General features: G+C 36.1%; 1 protein-coding gene and 1 non-coding gene across 2 annotated transcripts in view; both read left to right on the top strand.

Annotated features, from left to right (window-relative positions):
- Positions 1 to 23,990, top strand: part of N (neurogenic locus Notch protein) — a 433,061-nt gene that overhangs the window by 219,415 nt on the left and 189,656 nt on the right. The window contains exon 3 of the mRNA XM_069820749.1: positions 22,127 to 22,597. Coding sequence (XP_069676850.1) covers positions 22,127 to 22,597 — 471 coding nt within the window. The remainder of the gene's footprint in view (positions 1 to 22,126; positions 22,598 to 23,990) is intronic.
- Positions 2,705 to 2,780, top strand: TRNAC-GCA (transfer RNA cysteine (anticodon GCA)). Its single transcript has one exon. It is a non-coding gene; the product is annotated as a tRNA-Cys (tRNA).

Raw genomic sequence — 23,990 nt, 5'->3', positions numbered from 1 at the left:
GTGTTCACCAAATCCGAAACCTGGAAAACCCTTGCTCGCGGCTGTTGCCGGTAAAGTTAAAGAATTCTGTTGTTCTGACGAGATAAGCAGAATGATGCCTGGTAAGAAATATTTGTTGTGATTAAAGAATCAGGGAGTAGATCACATGAGCAGAAATTAATTATATGCAGTGTTTAAAAATTCTAACCCTGACCAAATAAATTGTATTCTAGCTGGAGTTAGTGGACTATACTGTCTGTGTTTGTGTCCTTATTAGAATGTAAAACTTATGCCGGAAACAATTTATTAAAGTTTGAGGTCTACGTGGATTTCAAGAAAATTTTTCTTTATAAAAGTTGTCGTTAACACTTTGTTAAAAACATAAAATTTACTCTGTCACACGTTAAAAGTGTTAAAATTGTTTAAAAAGATATTTACCTTCGACAGACGGCCCGTTTCGACGCTATTTGTCGTCGTCTTCAGTGTCTCTTGAACCACTGCTGATTTTGGCTCTGCGATGTGCAGTTGTCGATGGTAGGGGTGGGGGTGTGTTGTTCCTATGGTGGGGGTTGGCTGTCTGTATGCTATGACGTATTATGATGTCAAACAATGTGTGCGTATTGAACTGTAGTTGCGTATTAAGTATGTAATGTGGGTGTGCTATTGTATTCTTATATATTTCGTATTGTTCTAGGATATTTAACTGTAAACTTTTTGGTGTGATGTGTACACACATGTGTGATGATTCCAAGTTGAAACTTATCATTTTATTATATCACTAATTGAGGCGTACTATATATTTTTTTCCTTAAAATAGAACCCCCGCATTTTTAAATATGAATATATGAAAATTGTTTCACCATGTTTTTTTAGTGTAATTGAATACATGCAGAAAACAATATAATCAATAAAAACTATCACATATTAAGAATCGATCACCCAATTTTTCTAAATTTATCTGGAGACGTTGTTGAGATATATAATTTTAACTGAAGCGACGTGCTTACAAAAATGTGATTTTTCTTAATGTTTGAAACGCCACTGACAGAAAACGAAAAGCACAGGACATATGAAACTCGGCAGTTTTAGTTAGCGCGGCAGGTAAAACAAACCCTCAAATTTTGAAAGAAATCTGAGTCGGTCGGGTTGAGTGCCTTGTTGATTTGATATGGAATGACCCTATATATAATCCTCGAGTAATAGGAAGAGAGTTTTTCAAAAAACAACTGAACTTTACAATTTAATCCCACTGAAAGGGGGAAAGAGTTCTGAAAAAACTTATTGCATAGGATAAAGGAGGGCTATTTCAAGTATGTGATGCAGTGTATGACTCATTTTGTCAATTTTTTAAGAAGACGAGTTTTGGAAAAACGGTCCTCAATTACATTGTCTTGCAGGAACTCAGTATTATATAATATAAGGTCCTTAGCTGTTTTGTGATACTCCTTTTTAGAGTTTTGCCTGGAATTCTGTGCAGTGAATTTCGTAATTACAAAAAAATGTTAGAAAAATGCCGTTTCGGGAACAGACGATTAACGTTTAGGTTACGGCCAGGCAGGAGTGATTGTAGCTAATTTTCAACTAGAAATGAAGCTGGAATTATACACTGCGTTAGGCGAAATGCAGGTGGCCAGACAGAGCTGTAAATGCAGCTTTTGAGGCACGTTCCATGGTCGTGTCGATCTTGTATGCACCTGGGTTTCCTCTTGTTCGTTTCTTCCGATAACTGATTATAGCATGGGATTATGCCCCGGCTGGCTGGGCAAGATATGTTACGGTAGCTGCCATTTATGTCGCCTAGCATAGGCGTCGAATCTAGGCATCCAAAAGAGCTAGAGCCTCCAAAAAATTCTCTCAGGCCGGATCCCTCAATATTTCCAAGCAGTAATAATAAGAGGTATGTAATAGTGTATGTCCCGCATGTGGTAAATGGGTTTTAGTTGTGGGTGTGCAGAACTGTCAACGTACGAAGTTCAGATTAGAATATGCTGAAAGACCTGACTGTCGTGTCCATTGATATTACCAACAAGAAAGAGTTCTTTTTCACTTGACAATTATCTGCGTTTACATGATGGCAGATCATCAAAGAAACGGAAGATTATAATTTTGTTTGTAATATATGGATTATTTGAGTAGGCTTAGATTCATTGTCATTGTTTAGCCTGATTGTTGCAATTTATTTACATAGGTCATTGGACTGGTGTACAACGATGGATCCACCGCTTTGGAGTAACGGTTAGCCTGCCTGAACTTGAAACGAGCGGGCTGAGTTCAAATCCTGGTTGGGACGAGTTACCTAGTTGATGTTTTTCCGGGGTTTCCCCTCAACCTATTAAGAACAAATGCTGGATAACTTTCGGCACTAGACCCTGGACTCATTTCGCTAGCATTATCATCTCAAGTAGTCAATGTGTATTATCACCATTAAATAGAGAAAAATTCGTTCCGGCACCGGAAATCGAACCCGGGACCTCTCAGCTCTGCGCGCTGAGGGCTCTTTCTACTTCATAGTAGTCGTGTTAATATTCAATGAGGATGGCGAGACCTCATATAATGAATATTTGATGTCTTAAATGTTAACAGTTATCACAAACTGTTGTTGAATATGGCCATAAAAGTCATTTAAATATGCGCTCCTGCATATTGACTTACATAGGTTGAAATACAGGTAGTAAGCCGTAAAACAGTACAATGAAAGGAGTTCGACCGACACTGTGGATCGTGTTCCGGCATAGCTCAGTTGGGAAGAGCCCTCAGCGCGCAGAGCTGAGAGGTCCCGGGTTCGATTCCCGGTGCCGGAACGAATTTTTCTTGATTTAATGGTGATAGTGCAATATCTAAATCTTAATTTCACTATTTAAAAAATCTCCCGTTTCTTTGGCTCACCCTGTAGTAATACATAGTAGTTACCATATTTCTCTAGCACACCTGCAGTCTTATTATACATTGAGACGACTCTTGTGATGCGAAAGTCTGAGTTCTACATCGCGGTTCACACGGTATTGGTATAGCCATGGAGGGAGACATCTGGCCGTGCATGTGTATTTTCACCATATTCCAAAATACCAGTCATAGTTTTATCAGTTGTCGATCCATTTCTGTATACAGGTCCCTGATTACGTTATTATGAAATGACAAATCTAGGACAATGGCAAAGACAACAAGGACCACGAAAAATAAAAAAATGACCACGATAAAGATCACAAGAACCTGGACCATGATATGGACTACGAGAAAGACAAGAACCACAATAAGGACCACGGCAAAGACAACGACTATTATAAGGACCACGACAAGGACAGAGACGAAGACAGGGACAATGACAAGGGCCACGATAAGAATCATGACATGGACCACGATAAGGATCACAATGAAAACCCAATATGGACAACAAGGGCCACGATAAGGATCACGATATAAACCACAAGGATCACGCTGATAGCCACGACGTACAGTGTGTAACTTCAGGCAGCTAGCCTGCCAAAAATATTTTTTTTTACATTTGTATTTAATGCTAAATACTTATACAGGGTTAGTTAAAAGTCCCGCACCACCTAAATAACTTTTGAAGCATGTGATTCAGTGATATGAAACTTGGTATGTGGGGATAACCATATACTAAGAACTCAATAATGGTATTACCGAGTTTTTTCTACATCCGGTTTAACCGAAAGTAACTCCAACTCTCTTATTTTAAATGGAACACCCAATATATATTTTTATTTCTGAATAGTGCTCATTATTAGCTTTTCAAAAAGTACCCACACTTGATACTTCTGTACAAATTCAGTGTTGCTAAGTCAAGAAAACAGAAAAGTGTATCGAATATTAAAATAATAAAATACTTCTTCCTTAACAGCTCACCTTTGAAATTCTGTGTTCAAACTGGTAGCCCTCAGCTGCTTGACAATGTGTCAGTCGATCATAGAAACCATTAAAGGAATGATTTAACCAGGTGTTAGGAATATCTTGCACCATTTCCATTATTCGATGCTCCAGATCTTCTAAGTTGTTGGGTCTTTCTCGATATACTACTGACTTCAAATGGCCCCACAAAAAGAAGTCCAAATGCGACAACTCTGGGTATCTAGCTGGCCACTATGTGACATCTCCTACCAATCTATCGTTGTGAAAAACCTGGTCTAAATTCTCACGAACATTCTGTCCATAGTGAGCTGGAGCTCCATCTTGTTGGAAATAGATGTCATTTCTGGGTAGACTATGGTTGGCTAGATGTGGAAACAAGTTTGCGATGGCCGGTACTACTTGATTTTGGAGCAAATCCAAGTATCTATTAGAATTTAGCGTTTCTCTAAAGAAGAAAGAACCAATAATATGGCCACCAATCATATAAGCCCAAACATTAAGTTACTGCGTGTGGTTCTCCTCCATTCATTGTGGATTTACGCCTGACCAGTATCGGCAATTGTGTCTGTTGACAAATCCATGCAGGCAGAATTTGGTTTCATCTGAGAATACAATTTGTCTAAGAAAAGCCGGATTTTTGTTAATGCGCTCCATCGTTAATAAAATTCATAAAACTGCATTCTTCTGTCCTCGTCCTCTGAGAGTTCCTGCAAAAGTTGCATTTTATAAGGATGTTGCTTGGCGCTTGTAAGGATTTTCATCTCGGAACTTTGGCTTATATTAGATTTAAAACGCCAAATTTGTAGTAGATACTTATGGATTTCTTTGCATACGGAGGAGGACGTCCAATGAAGTATTATCATCAGTTGCACATTTCGGGCAACCTGATCTTGGTAAGTCCTTTACACTTTCAGTTTCAGTGAATTTCCTTACGTTCATTGTCACTGTTGTATGTGAAATTGGATTGCGATCCGGATGCATACAATTAAATAAATTCGCCGCCTCTCGATGAGATCGTTGTCTGTCTCCATAGCCGAAAGTCATTAAAATTTGAATTCTTTCCCTGGATATAAACAATGAACAATCGAATGACAGTAAACAAAATAAGCGTTTTACTCATATTCCATGAATATAAACAAAGGATAGTCAAATCACAGTAAACAAAAGAAGCGTTTTACTCGTATTATTTGTCTTACTTGCAATTTTATGTTTTTTTTAAAGCAACACTGAATTTGTATAGAAGTTTCAAGTGTGGATACTTTTTGAAAAGCTCTTAATGAGCTTTATTCAAAAATGGAAAAAAAAAAAAAAAAACATTCGGTGTTCCATTTAAAATAAGAGAGTTGGAGTTACTTCCGGTTAAGCCGGAAGTAGAAAGAACACGGTAATACCATTATTGAGTTCTTAGTATATGGTTATCCACACATATCAAGTTTCATGTCACTGAATCTTAATGAGCTTTATTCAAAAATGAAAAAAACATTCGGTGTTCCATTTAAAATAAGAGAGTTGGAGTTACTTCCGGTTAAGCCGGAAGTAGAAAAAACTCGGTAATACCATTATTGAGTTCTTAGTATATGGTTATCCACACATATCAAGTTTCATGTCACTGAACCACATGCTTCAAAAGTTATTTAGGCGGTGCGGGACTTTTAACTAACCCTGTATAGACGTGTTTATAACACTCCACAATTAGAGATGGCCGATATTTCACCACAGGTATTTATTTCTAACTAGCCGTACCCGTGCGCTCCGCTGCACCCGTTAGAAATAAGTATAAAGTAATTACATAATTAATATAGGACATTTGATCCAGGGAACATTCGTGTTTGATAGATGGATAAATCGTTTAATATGTTACTTAATTTAAATTGTATTTTAATACCTAATTAAAATGCGATCATTTTGGTCCAGAGACACTCATTTGGTGCAATGACAATTCCTTTAACATGTTTCTTAATTTTTATTACATGCAACCATAGTTTAATGAAGATTGACATAATTTAGATTTAATGTGTATATTTTATTTTACTTGTTATAGGTTTCCATTGAATTATGGTAATAACTTAATTTTTAACCCTTGTTTTCTACGTATTCAGTAAATGGCTCTTGGCCCACTATGGTTCTGAATCCTTCAAATAACTTAAATTATATTATATAATAATACATATTATATTATATTATATCAGAAGTTACTGTAATAACATTATAGCATTATGTCCATCTAGAGAAACTACACTTTCCAATGGTGAAATAATAATTAATTATACAAATCGGTTAATTTAGCTTCCGATATTACTTCATACAAACACAGAAACATTCTCTGTAGGCTATCCTTCATAGCTTTGGATTGTTGCTGTCCAAGACCCCTTATAGACGAAGTCATTTGTTTTTTAATTCATTACACGACCTTAGATGGCAGTTATTTTAATTTTAAAACTCATTTATCTCTTTAATCAGTCTATCAAAATTTTTTAAGGAATAAAAGTTATCGCAAATTATTTTTAAAGAAACTTTTGTTTGTAACATTTTTTCACAAAAATCAATAATAAGCGAGATATTTCGATTTATTTAATTCAATCCTCCTAATAACCCCCCTTTTAAATGTATTTTGAATGCCATATAGCCTAAAATCTAAGTTACAACGATCTTGATTTATATTACAATTTTCATCGAAATCCGTTCAGCCATTATCGCGTGAAAAGGTAACAAACATACAGACAGACAGACAGACATACAAACAAACATGTCAAAAAAGCGATTTTCGGTTTCAGGGTGGTTAATTATATATGTTAGGACCAATTATTTTTGGAAAATCGAAAATTACCAGAAAAATTTCGGCTACAGATTTATTATTAGACGTCCACACCTGTGGAGTAACGGTCAGCGCGTCTGGCCGCGAAACCAGGTGGCCCGGGTTCGATTCCCGGTCGGGGCAAGTTACCTGGTTGAGGTTTTTTCCGGGGTTTTCCCTCAATCCAATATGAGCAAATGCTGCGTAATTTTCGGTGCTGGACCCCGGACTCATTTCACCGGCATTATCACCGTCATCCCATTAAGACGCTAAATAACCTAAGCTGTTGATAAAGCGTCGTAAAATAACCTACTAAAAATTATTATTAGATTAGTATAGATATGTATTTTCCACTTTTTACGTAGTAACAATATTTTTTCAGTTACATTTTTAATTACAAACTGAATAATTAAAGCAGCCCACAACATTATCAAAATGATCGCATTTTAATATTCTAAATACAATTTAAATTAAGTAACATATTAAACGATTTATGCTTCTATCAAACACGAATGTTCCCTGGATCAAATGTCCTATTTTAATTATGTAATTACTTTATATTTATTTATAACGGGTGCAGCGGAGCGCACGGGTACGGCTAGTTTGTAATAATTTTACTTGTACTTCTCTCATTTATGTATGATCCAGTTTCAATGTATAGCTCTAACACGAACATACCAATGTATGTAAAATAATTAAACTTAAAATAAAATTATTTGTAACAAGTTCATTATGTTTATGGTTATTAACTCTTAGGAAGTCGCGCAGTGCTTCCTAACATTAGTACTCGTGTGGGGTGTTACTACACTCCAATTAATAGGCCTAATCAATGCTCTGAACTTAATATTTAGTGATATTTGTCTAGATATTGTTAAAATCATCAACTTGCATGTAATTTTCAAGTTTTAAATATAATAATATGGGCTAGTTAGCAAAAATGGGCAATTTGATAAATTCCAAAAAGGTCTGACGTGTGGCAGACTTGCTCCATCAAAACGTTCTCATTGCCCTTGCACACTTTCAAAATAGGCCTACATTTACACATAAACAGGATAATGAATTACATTTGAAAATAATGGTCATCAAACGTAAATCATGTTAATTCACTCTGCGTCACTGAACGTTAAGCCCTTTCGAACTTTCGAACTATTTCTTACAAGCAAACGACAGAACCTATAATATTAGAACCGAACGAGACAAAACAGTCTATTTCTAGCTAGATTAAGCTTGACATACCTGAAAAGTAATGAAAATCACAGCGTTTTAAACGAAAGAATTTCCGACATTTATAGTGTTCAAAATAGAGGTGTACACTCTAAATAGTTCTTAAGGCTTAGGCTACTTATGTTAATTACTGTAGGATAAACATTGGTAATTTCGTGATAATTTCATGAAAACTAATTTAAAATATAAATGTGTAAATATATCCTTATTCCGATTTTTTCATCTAAAAGACGATAACTTGCTGTACAAATCTGGAGACATAAAAGATTGGATACGTTCTTGAATATGTGCCAAAAACCACTTTTACAACTTAAGTTGAAAGGTTGGTTATTTCGTGATAACCTTGGTAATTTCATGATATTGCATTGATAATTTCGTGAGAGGTAGAAGAATTGTGGAAAAATTCATTAAAGTCAAATGAAATTCTCATTTATTGTTACAAGACTTCAAACATAGTAATTCCGTCTAATATTCATAGCAAGAAAACATAGAAATACATATCAACACATAATAAGAATAAAATCAAAGTAAAAATTGAAATTAAAAAGGGATCTTCTTTGCACTGAAAGGGTGAACACTTTTATTACGGACTTTACTATAGCCTATTTACTAGGGTAACTCCAAAAGTAATGCATAACGTTTGTTTAAAAATTATATTTTTATCCTACAGCTTTGCTATTTTCACATAATGTAGATGCATCCTTAAGGAACAAAATGTCACTTTTCCACATAATCCCTGTCCCTTTCAACTGCCTTACGTAACCTAGGAACGAGGGCCTGCAGACCAGCACGGTAAAAGTCTGGACCAACACGTCTGAGCCACTCTTTAGCAGCGTGCACAACCTCGTTCCGCGAAGGGATCCTTCAGTTTACCAAAGAGATGGTAATCGCACGGTGCCAGTTCAGGACTGTAAGGCGGATTTTTCAGTGTTGTCTATCCGAATTTTCTGATCTGGTCTGTAGTCTTGTGACTGACATATGGCTGTGCGTTGTCGTGCAATAGGAGAACATCCTGCTTCTCCCGATGTCGTCGAAGACGACTCAGTCGAACTTGAAGTTTCTTGAGAGTTGCAACATACCCGTCAGAATTAATGGTGGTTCCGTGTGGCATGATGTCCACAAGCAAGAGTCCTTCTGAATCGAAAAACACAGTAGCCATAACGTTTCCTGCCGAAGGTGTACTTTTGAATTTCTATTTCTTTGGTGAATTTGCATGATGACACTCCATTGTCTGCCTCTGTCTCCGGTCCAAAATGGAGGAGCCATGTTCCATCTTCTGTCACAATTCTTACAAGTCATCTAGCACTTATCATTGGCACTTAGCATGATAACAAATCAAACAGAAGCTATAATGAACCCATTGCTTCTCCATTTTCTTTTTTGTATCACATCTTGTCTTCAGATTTCTAAAATTCCTATTGTAATACATTTTATACTATTTTAAAAATTTTAACACTTAATGCTCAACAAAATTTCGCCTGAAACAGCTAAGATTTCTATCAGTAAAGCTAAGCCTATATGGCGACTACGGATGTATCTAAAATTCCAAAAACATTACCTAAAATTTCATGAAGATACAATAAATCTTTGTACCAAATATCATATGCATACCTTTAATAATATGCCTGTAATGTAATTACAAACATCCACAAAATTTGTATGCCTGAGAAGTCGACGCAAACTTGCTCTCTCCAAACATAAAAACTCACAGAAGCAACTACAATAGTCACACAAAGCTTAGCTGTATGTTTCTGGAAACTGGACAACATATACAATCCCTTGGCGGAAATTTGGATCTCGTAACACCATTGGTTAGTTCACAAAAGAGCAAAGAAAAAGTATCACGAAATAACCACTACCACGAAATTACCAATGTTTACCCTATATGAGTTAATAAGGACAACATTAATTAGATGCCTTTATTTTTAATTGAGTATACCAATAAACCTGTCTGAATGTATGAATTTACAAATGGGGTACACCCCCACCCCTTTCCCTACTTGTTACAAATATAACACTCGAGAGATCCGGAAGAAATACCAGGGAAACTGCTAATTTCCCTAGTAATTCATGTTTGTAATAAATAAAGCCCGGATTTCTAAGCACAATCAAACAATAAAATAAACAAGCAAATACGCATGAGAAATTGTGAAAATAAGCATCAAAATTTGTTTGAAAAGGCGACTGGATTATCCAACAAATTTGATCCATTCCGAATTGAATGTTTTTACAATTGACCAAATTTGTAAATACTCTTTAATGAAGTTTTATCATAAAAATAGAATGAAATTTGTACCTCAGCCACATGCTCATAATACAAGACGAAATGAAATTCTTAAATTAGTTGAACCTAAATATTTCACATCTGCTGCTTTACTACACAGTACAAATTATGGTCCACGTCTATATAATTCGATAATAAAATTACATCCAGAATTGACTATTTTAAGCATTGAAATTTTCAGATCCAGAATTAAAAAAATTATATGACAGACTTCCCTGTATATATATTATGTACCATGTATTGTAAAACAAGTTTATTTCTATCCTAAGTGTATTTTTCTATTTTATCTTGGTTACTATATCAACATGACCTGCACTAATTATACTACTAATAATAATTTAATATTAATCCAACAATCTCAGCATCGTCTCTTTTTTCACTCAGTTATTACTAGTATTATTATTTACTAATTTTATTATCATCTTTATGTGAGCTTTTTTCTTAAGTATTTTGTCTGCAAAGTATGTATGACGGAACTGTCCCCGAACACGAGCTTTGCTCTTTCGGGTATTTTAATGTAACGTTTTTATGTATATGTCATTATTAAAAAAAATTCTAAAAATAAGCAAAAACGAATACAAGGAAATATGATGTTATATTATTTGTTTCGTAGAACTCTTACCTTATTGAAGCTGTTGCAGTATACAAGGAAGGTCATCCTGAGATTTTCCTGTGTGAAACTCCTGCGTCTGTCAGGGAAAAATGATTTGTACAGTGAAATGTTCTTTCGACGTCGCATGACGTCACAGGCACATGTGAAAAACACCACAGTTCTTCGATGAATTCCTCTTCAATACCTGTTTCTTCACCAGATATCTTTTTAGAAATTTGACACAGTGTTTTGTAACCGGAATTTTTCTGTAATACCTGACTGAGTTTGTCGAACGCAATATTTGCAACCCCATGTGTTTCTGAAGATAATGCTACCGAAATTTCGTCTATCAGAGAAAGTGAATGTTCCAAGGAATTATTTCGAGCTTCCAACTGCTTTAAAATTTCGGGTATTTTGAAGAAACGGTTATGGATGTATTGAATATTTTCTTGGATGCCGTTTTTAGCAAAACATTCGCGGGGTGTGGCAATGCTAACTGCATCTTCTGCATTTAGGGAATTCAAAACATATTTCACTTCACTAAATTGTTTCTCGTAGTATGACATAGCCTGTAACCACGTACCCCATCCAGGTAGACTGGCTGAGGAGATGAAGATAAATTTGGAAGGGGTTCACGAAATTTTTAAATTCTAATCGGTGACTTTATAAACACTTTCTTCATGCTGAAAACTAGAAGATCCACGTCTTTATACTGCCTAATCGCAGAAGCTTCGCGGGGAATCCCAAGAAGGTTCTCTCCTAATTAGAACTACTCTGTATTATTTAACAACATCCTGGGTCATACTCTAGCATTGCTTTCTTACGCCTTCGACTGAAGTTAATTTTTTTTATTAACCAATAAAAAAAGGCAATCAGTGATAAATGACGGCTAGGAGTGAAATATGCACTTTTAAAATTACAGATTTGGGTAAAAAATATGCTGTTTTAATTAAAAATAGTAAAATAAGTAAGCAAAAACGTTTTCCTGCGAAATAAGCCTTTATAAGTAGGTAGCCTACTAACAAACATAGTTAAAACTGCGTATCTAGGTGTGTCTTACGAAGTATAATCTTTCTGCTTACCTTTAAAAGTGTGGAAAAGAATATGTATTTTGCTTAGAAATCCGGGCTTTAGTAATAAGTAACAAATGAGGAGGGACTACAATGATGCATTACAGATATCAAATTATTTTTGTTGAAAGTATTTGTGGCTGCAAACTAAGACCACGTGTTTACCACTATATATATATATATATATATATATATATATATATATATATATATATATATATCACAAAAGCCAGTGAAGGAAAAAAAAATATGCGTTTATTTGGTGTAGCTTTTCTGGATAGTTACCGAATCAGTTGATGATTTTTAAATGTAGTTGGTTATGGATAAATTGAGGTTATGTGATTATTTTTCATCGTCTTAAAATTGCTCTTTTTATTGTATATAATATGGTGGGCAAGCGTTGAGGTAGTTTCCTTCGTATTCCGCTTATACACCTTGCATATTCGAATCTGTGACAGGTCAGGTTTGGTTAGTTTAAGCTTTGTTATGGCTTGCATATACGATGAACTCCATCTCTACAAAAAATCCCCTATAAATTAAACGATTTTCACTTCCGAAATCGCCGAAACTACTTCAGCGCTAGTTTCACCATATTATTATACATAATGTAGTGATTGAACGATTTAAATAATAACACCATTGGTTACCAGTACTTATCTTGTGTATAATTCTGTCTGAACAACTGTTCTGTAATTATTTTTCAATTTTTTTTCGAATACTTATGTTTCATTAATTTTATTCTTTGACTCAATATTATGTTAATTCACGACTTGAAATAATTTATCCACTAATAAAAAGGATCAAGTTTTAAAACGATGAAAATAATCACATAACATCAATTTCTCTATACCCAACTACATTATTTAAAAATTATCAACTGATTCATTACCTACAATATAACCTCTTGGTACATGAGGTTAACTTTTGACACGTTACTGTTCAATTGGTAAGTATTTATTTGTTAATAGTACGTGTACATAATTTATTTGTTGGATTTTCCCATATAAATCACTGATATGCGGCATGTATACAGAAATCTTATTTATATTTCACTGCTCTTTAATATTTCCAGTTAATTTGTATCGGTGTGACAAAATATCGGTATAATTCATGCATATTATGCTTACTTATCAATACTGTATTATAAAAATATCGGTGTGACAAAATCACCGACAAAAGTCACAGATACTTGAAAATATCGTTTACGCTCATCCCTATCCACAATATAATATCCAAGTGTGGACACATGTTTACATCTGGTAGGGACTCTCATACAAAGCGAAAGTTGTATTTCTTTGGTAAGATCATTTAGACCAGGCCTGCACAAGGTTTGCCCTCTCCGAGCCGGCTCACAGCTCATGAGCGGAATGCAGATATTAGCTGCACTCTGTATAAGGGCGGACTGGAAGAAGGGGTGATCTCGTATAAAATGTACACAAAAGGAAGTACTATTACCAGTGTTAATGAAGTGAATTCCCGTTCAGTGTTTGCAAACCTATCTTGGACTAATATTAATTAATAAAGAAATATTTATTTTACAGAAATAATAGAAATTCTATAGCTACTTATGTACAATATCATTTTGTTATATTTTTATTTATCACTACATCAAAATGGGGTTTTATGCTGTTGGCAGCTGAAAGGAACAGTAGCCTACTGATCGTAATGAAACATCAGTTACAGATGTTCGATGTCTGCCTTTATTAAAGTTGATTATAGAAAACAGTTGCTCAGAAATATAAATGTTGAGCCAAACATAGCAATCATTTTCACAGCTAGCTTGTGTAGTCGTGGATATTATTGCTGATGTTTAGTCTTGTAAAACTCAACCGGGGTAGTAGTATTATTCAAATGATATTTAGCCCTTAGGTCACATTGAAGATCAATAATTTCGAGCTGTAAATCGTTAAATGTTAAATGTTATGTTCCGTCTTTTAGATTCCTCCATACTGTACTGTAGCAGTAGGTAAGCAACATCAAACAATTACTGAGAATAGGCCTACACACTGCACTCCACTAGATAACTGAGTGGTCGCTTTCCTCTCCTCTACCTATAGCAAGTCTATGTCATTCTGACGTATCTTCCTCTCCGTTTCGGCGAGCGGTAAACACGGCTCTCTCGCTCCGAAGGAGCGCGCGAGCTCGTTGAGCGCTGTTTGTACAGGTATGATTTAGACCAGCGGTTCCCAAACTTTTTCAGCCACGGAGCCCTTTATGAAGCAAAAGTTTCTCGTGGAGCCCCAAGAAATGTTTACTTTTTAGTTTTATCTGTCTACGTTCTATGAAGCATATTTCACACGATACATAAACGGAAGTATGAATATATATATAAAGGAAAAAATAGTAAATAAGTACTGGATATAATTTATTTAAATCTACAAAATGATATTAACACGTAGTTAAGATATTTTAAAAATGTTACAATGTAACATGTACACCCGAAGTTTTTTAAATTGTTTTGTTTTATTTAACGACGCTCGCAACTGCAGAGGTTATATCAGCGTCGCCGGATGTGCCGGAATTTTGTCCCGCAGGAGTTCTTTTACATGCCAGTAGATCTACTGACATGAGTCTGTCGCACTTAAGCACACTTAAATGCCATCGACCTGGCTCGGGATCGAACCCACAACCTTGGGCATAGAAGGCCAGCGCTATACCAACTCGCCAACCAGGTCGACCCACCCGAAGTTAATGTGAATAATGTGCCTGTTTCTTGCGACAGAGTTTGTCAATGTCCGGTGTCATAGAAGTCAGTTGAAGACGAATAGATCTAATATTAATGCTTCCATGTAGCAAGAAGAACGCAAACTACTTTCTCAGAAAGTATTTTTTAGCTTGATGGAAGTAGTTTCTGTTTTTCCCGCTAGAGACTAGATGGAATTAGCAATTTTTGTCATCTTCATAAATTCCGCGGACGGAGCCCCTGAGAATCATTCGCGGAGCCCTAAAGGCTCCGCGGAGCACACTTTGGGAACCGCTGATTTAGACTATACTGCAGAGGCAGGCGCGCAGTTTGTGTTTGGATGATGCAAAGTGAGGAAGTTAATATATTTTTCTCTAATACACAGTGTAGATATATTATAAGAAGGTATAGGCCTATACTTACAAATCAACTAATTCTTTTGCTCAAAATTATTATCTCATTGTCTAGAATAAATGTCTGAATAAAGATGTACACAGTATCGAAGTTCTACCTTATTACATTGTTTTGAGTTGAATTTTAAAAAAATTTTCGATAAAATTTTGTGCAGCTATTCATTATGCTTTTCTGAGCAAAACGTGATTTTTTTCTGCAGCCAGACGCATATACTGTAGTATAACTATTGTTTTCAGACATCATGCGCTCTGTAACAAGAGCTGTTTTCGAGGTGTGGAGAAAGAACGAGTGAAAGTGAAATTCTCGAATATAGAATTGAACATTTTGGTCTCAAAGGTTGCTCTGAAAACATTTTACAGTCAACAGTTATTAAAATTTATCGTGGGGAGCGTTTGAATAGAGTAATTACGAAATAACGAAAACAACCGGGACTCTTCATGACCGAGGTGAAGTTTATCGGGGCACCGGGACTCTTTATTAAAAACTGGAATTGTCGTGGGAAAATGGGACGAATGGGATCCCTATCTATGAGATAAACCCCGCTACCATCCGGAATCGAAAGTTGTAAGAAAGCTATATAAATGTAAAAGAACTGTGATCGTATGAATATAGCTGTGAAATGTTAATTAAACTGCAATATCCACTTTTCTGAGCACTCTGTTTACACTATACTCCCATGATGAAATATACTCATAAAAGATAATCATGTGACGAACTGGCCGACTTATGTCGCCAACAATGGCTCATTTACTGAAATATATAATAAAAAGGTATCCCTATTACAGGCCATGAAGGTTAAGGTTAACATCTTTTTCCATTTATCTAGAATTTGGATTAAGTCGATAAGAACAGGTTTATCCCATAGAGTAAATATTTAAAGGTAAAGTTAAATAAAAGTGGGCATGATTTACTTGTCAACAACCATGGTGGTAAGGGTGGAGTGTTGTGTTTGATTAGAATTAAGGTGATAAGAACAGATATTAACTACACTTTGACCTTAGCCAGTCAGTCCTACGTGCTTACCAAGAAAATACTCCGGGTACTTATTTCTGTCATTTTAAATAAATCCCAATGTCATAGTGTAGCTGGAGGAAAGATCAATGGAGAATATCTTTGACCTGTCAAGAACTGAACCCGCGACTTTCCGCATAGTTCTGTATTATATCACTAGAGCCGCACTTCTGTGTGCAAATTAGTATATCGTCTTCGTTCCTGCAATAACTTCTATGTACAAAATATGAAATTTTTCAATAGGAAGAAAAAAACGCATTCTTGTATGGCAGTAGTGCATAAGAGGTTGTGAATTCTTACATTTTCGAAAGAAATAAATATAATTACATACAGGAGATTTTATTATTTGCTGTATCATTATTTAAGTTATTTAAAAGAAGAAAAATCTGAAAATGGATAAATATGTCACATAGGAGTTATTGCCGAACAACGACGATATGTGCGATAGATTTATAGTCCAACACATGGGTTTCCGAAGTTTTTGAGTCTTGAAACATTTTTCAGGAAAGAAAGTCGTTATGGGGTAGTGTCGTCGCCCTTATGCCAAAGACACTTATCACAGTAGTCGGAAAAAGCAAATCTATCTGGACCAAAGTCATTTCATCGCTTAAAAGAAAGGGGCCTGAAATTCATGCACTCGTATTCCACATTTTCTTCATTATTATATATCGCATTTTATCTCGATATATTGCACATCAGTGCCACGTGCTCCAGCAGTGTTTCCACGAACCTAAACATCCGAAGGTTGCATTTCAGCTGATTGGCAGATATCTAAAATAGTAATGTTTTGTGTCATAGTGAATGGAATTTTCTGGAAGTGTCACTATGACCTAGCACTGCGAAAGCTAACAAGCAAACATTTTGATGGAGGCAGATAAAAAAAGTTATTTTTTTCTTCTTCCACCATGTTAATAATGTCGAAACAAGTGCTTATACAAATTTTGGCCACTCGACCGCAATTACGAGGTCGTCCAGAAAGTAATTTTACCTGAGGACATTTACAGAACGAAAATACAATTTCACGGAAAGATTTATTGGAACAGATACAGCAATACTAAACTTGTGATATTTTTCAACATATTCCCCACTGGAATTGAGACATTTGTCATACCATGGGATAAATTTTTGTATCCTTGTGTCGTGTTTGGCACCTCTCTGTTTATCCCACGGTATGGCAAATGTCTCAGTTCTGGTGGACAATATGTTGAAAAATAGCGCAACAATTGCTGTGTGTGTTCCAATAAATCTTTACATGAAATTGTACTTTTTTCTGTAAATGGCCCCAGGGAAAATTACTTTCTGGACTGCCTCGTAATTGCGGTCGAGTGGCCAAAATTTGTATAAGCACTTGCTTTGACATTATTAACATGGTGGAAGAAAAAAAATAACTTTTTTATGTGCCCCCATGAGAATGTTTGCTTGTAAGCGCAAAGCGCATTCCCAAACCCTTGCCACCTGACTACACTAAGGTTCGCTGCATACCCACGTTTCGAGCAAGCCATCTCTCCCTCGTCACTAAGCCAGCCCCGTACGTGTGTCGCCAGCTGGCTTTCGGGAAATGTTGTGGGAAGATGAAATGGAGGAATGTTAACGGAATTACGTGGATACCTAATATGGGGAATCGGGAGAACCCCGAGAAAAAACCGCTGACCTTGTCGCTGTATCATAGTGAAGTCTGTAAGTGTGGAGCTTGAGTGTTTATTTATTAGAAATACAAGCCTCCTCTAAACACAGCATCACTGTAAAATATGACAGAAAGTTTAGGTATTATTATTATTATTATTATTATTATTATTATTATTATTATTATTCACATATTTACTAAGAATTCATAATTAATATTATATCACGTTTATAATACCATTTGTTAAACTATAAAATAAATCAAACATTTCTCAGTTGTAAACATAATGCAAATCGGAGCTGATTGCATCATTCTTTGTTTTACTACAAATTGACACTTGCACTGTGGCATTTCTTTTCTGTCAGTCTTTTCAAATTCAGACTCAGTCTTCGAACTACGCTCAATAAAGAAACCAAATGAGTAACTTAATATCAAAGACGGACATCTGACCTCAATCGAAATTTAGATAGCTGTGGTTTTTTTATACAATTTTTCATGCTCTTTCCAGTTATAGTGAAACCATAAGCAAACTCTAACACTACATTTATAAATAAATTGTGTTAAATATTACAAAGAACACTGTGAATTAAAAAATTGCCTCTAGATCAAAACTATGGAGACGACAGATGTCCGTCTTTGATATTAAGCTACTCAAATATCAATAATTCTACTTAGCGCAGTAACGTGATGAAGAACTCTTCATAAGTGTAAGTAGAACAAAAAAGTGCAACAATGCGACTACCCAAACGGCAAAGATTTCGGTACCTTACATACATACATACATACATACATACATACATACATGAAGTACAATTAGGCAACACTTGTATCTATAAGAATTTCAAGATCGCAATCAAAATTGTAAATATCTTGTTCTCATAAATTATGTAACTAATTATTGTAATATTTTATGTAAAGCATGTAGTATTACTCCAATGTAATGGAGCATGCTGATATACAAAAAAAAAAATACATACATACCACATCTGTGGAGTAACGGTTAGCGCGTCTCGCCTCGAAACCAAGTGGCCCGGGTTCGATTCCCGGTCGGAGCAAGTTACCTGACTGAGGTTCTTTCCGGGGTTTTCCCTCAATCCAATATGAGCAAATGGTGGGTAACTATCGGTGCTGGACTCCGGACACATTTCACCGGCATTATCATTCAGACGCTAAATAACCTACTAAAAATATATAAAAAAACTGGACCCTACTCTCTACTGTACTAGTTGTGAAGTACAATAGTACAACACCATCGCATGTCATAAATTGAGACACAAGCGAAGAGAACAATGGGGCTCGCGCCTGCTAGACAGCGAGAATCATGTTAATATTAGCGTCTTATTTAGGAAGATAAGCCAACACTGTTTCTCCAACTTCCTCATTCGCATCCCTTCCCACCCTTCAGACGACCATTGACAACAGACCGGTCTATGGGACAAAGAGAATGTGCGTAGGTGGACACCGACCGGCCCAGAAGAATTGGGCCTCAGTTGCAGCATTTCTAGTGCAACCTCAAAACTCGCAAATATATACGAAATGTAAAAGCCAGTCCCGGCCCGAAAATTTCTGGCCTCAGAGACAAATTTTACTGCAAGACAGGTCTACATAAGTATCACAAGGTTTTCAAATACTTCTACAACGCTACATGCTTTATTGAAATACATAATATGTTACACATATAAAGACACACAATTTGAGTTCATTTAAGCCAGTGACTAAGGGCCAGCCTCACTTGCCTCGGCCAATCGGCCACCACTGGTATATACTAGTATTTAATGGTTTCCTGCGTTTTACGTATGGAAAAGTCTGTAGTTAACAGAAATTTCAGTAATGCCACTTTCTTAAACAAAAAAGTCTTCCATTTTGCAGCTGAGAATTTTTCGGGGATATTCCTTGGGAATGGGAATATTTTCCAGGAATTTATTCATCACTGAACGAATTGCGTGTATCCTAGGAGCGTAAGAGCGTGCCTAGGCTGGTATTCTGCATCGCTGATTATGAACGAACTAATTACTGTAATTTCACCTTTGGTAAACGGGATACAAATTTCGGGGAATGTCGAACTAAAATGACTACTGATCTGGCTTATCTACCTGCTTTGATTATTTCTTTCGAACTAACTGTTTTCATTTGTCAGTTAATCAAGTAACCGTTTCAAGGAATAGGCACATTAAGTTTTCTCTTCTCACGTCCCTTTCGCTTGATGAAGATAAGATGTAATCTTTGAAACTTTGTGTGCTCTGTTTACAACAGCGCACAGTGTGTAATTTAGCGAGTCTAGCCGGCCAAAAATCATTTCTCGAAAACTAATCGCTCAATTTTCATAAAATTTACTATGTACCTTCAATTATTGAAGTGGATAAGTTTCTAATAATGAAAATGAAAATAGCAACTATTTTTACTGAAAATAAAAATAGTAATGTTGTAAAAAAAATTTCGATTCGAGTCAAAAAAATAAATTAATGTTCACAATGTGGAATTAATGTTCACAATGTGGAATTAATGTTCATAATGTGGAATACACTTAAAATTGAAAGCGTAAGGCGAAGGAATATTGCTACATATCTTACTTGTTCGGACGTCAGATGCATCCCCATCAGAATCTGTATCCTTGCTCCCAGTCTCTCCTTTGACAGCACCGACTAATGGAGGCTCGGAGACAACTGCAGCACTACTATTGAAATCGACCGCAATTTCCTCTTCTTAATTTCTTTAAGCTGGTGATGTAAGGGTCCAAAGAAATAAGTAGCCTGAGTAAAAGATCGGTATTTGTGTCTTGCGAAGACTTCTCTGAAAAGTCTAATATAGTATTTGTTCCTCGTTTCCTGGGCTTCCTCAGATAGTTTGCCAGTAAGTATAATAGTGTCCTGTGACCTTCTGACCATGAGCCAAGAGTTTGTAAAGGATTGTAGGCATATAATACTATTTGTGCAAGCATAAATATAATTCCCTTGTCTCCCTTGCATACATGTCAAGTGCCCGTTCATCAGTATTGCAAAACCGCATGATAAAGGTTTCTGATATATTATGTGTAAACGACTTATTAGATTTCCATCTATTCCCGTAATATATGCGAAAGTGGAAACCTCCCTGAAAAATATTCTTGCGGTATTTGCATCGTTTTTATTGCGACTGCTTTGTTTTATCATGTCAACAACATGTCATGTCAACATGCCTGAACCTATCCTATCTTCAATGTTTCGCAATAAGTAAAACGATGGATCTAAATTAACTGTTACAAGATTTTGTATTTCCCTTAATTATTTATATTGATTTGAGGTCAACTGTAGATCAGTAATCAAAGCGAGATCCTTATTAGGTGACAATTGTTGGTCGTTCCTGCAAAATCAATTTTTACTATTTCTTTTTTTTCCATTTTGTCACACGTTGAAGTAATGCAAGTGAAAACTCTCCTACAATATTGGCCGCATCTCTTTTCCTAGAAGTTCTGAAATTCATATGGGCAACAGAAAGCTTTTCTTCTGGCGATCTTTCTTTAAAATGTGGACTAGTTTTTTTTTTTCTGTTTTGATCCTTCGCTCAGTCTCCGAAAAGTTTACGTGGACGTCCTCGAATGCTTGTACTGGCAGAATCAAATTGGAATTGCTTTGTAGTAGATGGCAACGTATTATGTATTTTATTTTCAGACTTTGCATCTTGGTTGAAACATAGCGCATTATATTTTAAGACATTTTTCTCATTTCTGCTGTATTTCTCCCACCGTAATCGAATTTTCGAGCATAGAAATTTAATTCATTTTTTTTATTGACTGTAAAATGTCTTCAGAGTAATCTTTGAGACCAAAATGTTCAATTATATTTGAGAATTTCACTTTTCTCTCGCTCTTGTTCCACATCTGGTAAACAGCTCTCCGGATTACGGAGCGCATGGTGTCTGAAATTAATTAATAGCTACTCTGTCTGCACCTGTTTGCAGAAAAAAATCACGACGTCGTATTCAGAAAAGTATAATGAATATCTCTACAAAATTTTATCGAGGTGATAGAGGGCTACACCTTTTAAAAGTCAACTCGAAATATATAATAAGGTAAAACTCAAACTCTTTGCACATGTTTATCCAGACACTTATTCTAGACAATAAGATATTAATTTTTGTCACGAAAATTAGCTTATATGTAAGTACATACCTTCTTATAATATATCCACACTCTGTATTAGAAAAAATACTGTATTAACTTTACCACTTCGCACCATCCAAACACATACTTCGCGCTCGCCTCTGCAGCGTAAATGATCTTATCGGAGACATGCAACTTTCGCTCTGTTGTGAGGGTCCCCTAACAGATCTAAGCATCTGTCTACACTTGGATAGTATACTTTGGAGTGTTATAAACACGTCTATATAAGAATTTAGCATTAAAGATAGGGTGTGAAAATTGATTTATGGCCGGCTAGATGCTTGAAATTACACACTGTGCAGCGTAGAGAAGCTCTGTCAAACCTGTCTTGGATGTACGGTTGCAACTCTTTATTTTGATGACTCTGTAGGACTAGAGATGCCTGTAACACGACGATGGTCAAGGTGTGATATGACTAACAGATGCATTAATTTTTTCTGTTCTAGTTGCACGGCGATGCACGTGGGGGAATACTGCCAGTACATGAATCCCTGCCACACGGGGCCCGGACCTCGGTGCCAGAACGGGGGCTCCTGTAACGTGAGGTCCTCGCCCACGTCCAGCCCATCGTTCTGGTGCACCTGCCCTATTGGATACTCTGCGTCCCTGTGCGAGATTCCGGTAGCCAACTCGTGCGATTCGGATCCGTGTCTCAATGGGGGCACGTGTACGTTGCGAAGCCTCGATAGTTACTCGTGCGCATGCGCGCCAGGGTACACAGGCCAACACTGCGAGCTACAGGATCACTGCGCTTCCATGCCCTGTCGAAACGGAGCCGAGTGCGAATCTCTTGGCGACACCTACGAGTGCACATGCGCTCCGGGATTCGTGGGATCCTCGTGTTCCGAGGACATCGTGGAGTGCCAGTCGGAACCGTGCGTGCACGGCACTTGCTACAACACTCATGGATCCTATAAGTAAGTCGAAACCTTCATTCTTCAGATATGATGTTTTAGTTTTGTTTAAATGAATAAACTTCACCTTACGGTTTCCTTCCTTCTCCTCTACCCGTAAAATTCTTACATTGGGCACACCAAATAAATAAAATTGCTGTCACTGAAAAGTGTCTATTCTTAAGAGTTTAGGGAAAAGATGGAAGCATTTCTTCCTATTTTTCGTTTTGTTTATTTCAATTATGCACTTTTCATTCATAGTTATCCGCCCAAGGGCAGGTCCTTTACTGCAAACCCAGCATTCTACAGTTTTTCCTATTTTCTGTCTTCCTCTCAGTCTCCGCATATGAACGATGCATCTTAATGTTATATATCATCTGATATCTTCTTCTGCCCCTAACTTTTCTCACAGTCACCATTTCTTCCAGTGCATCCTTCTGTGGGCAGTTTCGTCTCATCCAGTGACCCAGCCAGTTTTTTTTCTCTTCCTGACTAATTTCACCATTATTCTTTCTTCAGCCACTCTTTCTAGCACAGTTTCATTTTTTATTCTGCCTGTCCATTTCACACTCTCCATTCTTCTCCTATCTACATTTCAAACGCTTCTATACAGTATGTCCATGAAGTCCATATACCCCTATACCTTACCTAATAGTTTCTTATTAGCGTATCATATTATATTATATTGTAATTATTTATTATCTAATATATAAAAGTGAATGTGGGTATGTATGTATGTTCTCTATACAAATCTACACGCTTTGACCGATATGTGCCAAAGTTTGCACATTTAACCTTCATAACCAGGAGAAAAACATTAAAATTGTGCAAATGAACGTTAAATTAATTAAATAATAAAAAAAATAAAAATAAGTACGATCAAACATTCATGTTTAATACTAAATTGCAATCTTCTATAGTCAATTGGTTTTTTATTATTGTCTGTTGTATTCAACATCGACTTTCACGAGGCCATGGAAATTATAACACGAAATTAAATAACATTATTGATATAACATGAAGGCTAAAATCTAGGCAATTCATGCAATAAATATCTTTTACGCAGTCCAGGACCATATTATGAATTTCTCGATACAGTTGTAGATAGTGAGCAAGCTCTGTTTTATTCAACTGAATTCTTGAATTCTTTGAGACTACAAGGATTGCTACCATATAATTGTTTTAATACTTGATATTGAATCACCAATAGTACTATTGCGAAATATTGACCCACCAAAATCATGCAATGGAACAAGAATTGGTGTGAAAAAACTCATTCGAAACGTAGTAATAGAAGTGACAATATTAACTGGAAAAACGAAACGAGAAGGTGTTTTTTTCTCACGTATTCCTATGATACCCACTAACATCCCTTTCGATTTTAAGTAATTGCAATTTCAGTGCGACTAGCATTTGT

Source organism: Periplaneta americana, chromosome 3 (genome assembly GCF_040183065.1).
Source record: "Periplaneta americana isolate PAMFEO1 chromosome 3, P.americana_PAMFEO1_priV1, whole genome shotgun sequence".
In the NCBI taxonomy this organism is placed as follows: Eukaryota; Metazoa; Arthropoda; class Insecta; order Blattodea; family Blattidae; genus Periplaneta; species Periplaneta americana.
The sequence above is the reverse complement of the archived record's forward strand: the minus strand, read 5'-3'. Positions and strand labels throughout refer to the sequence as shown.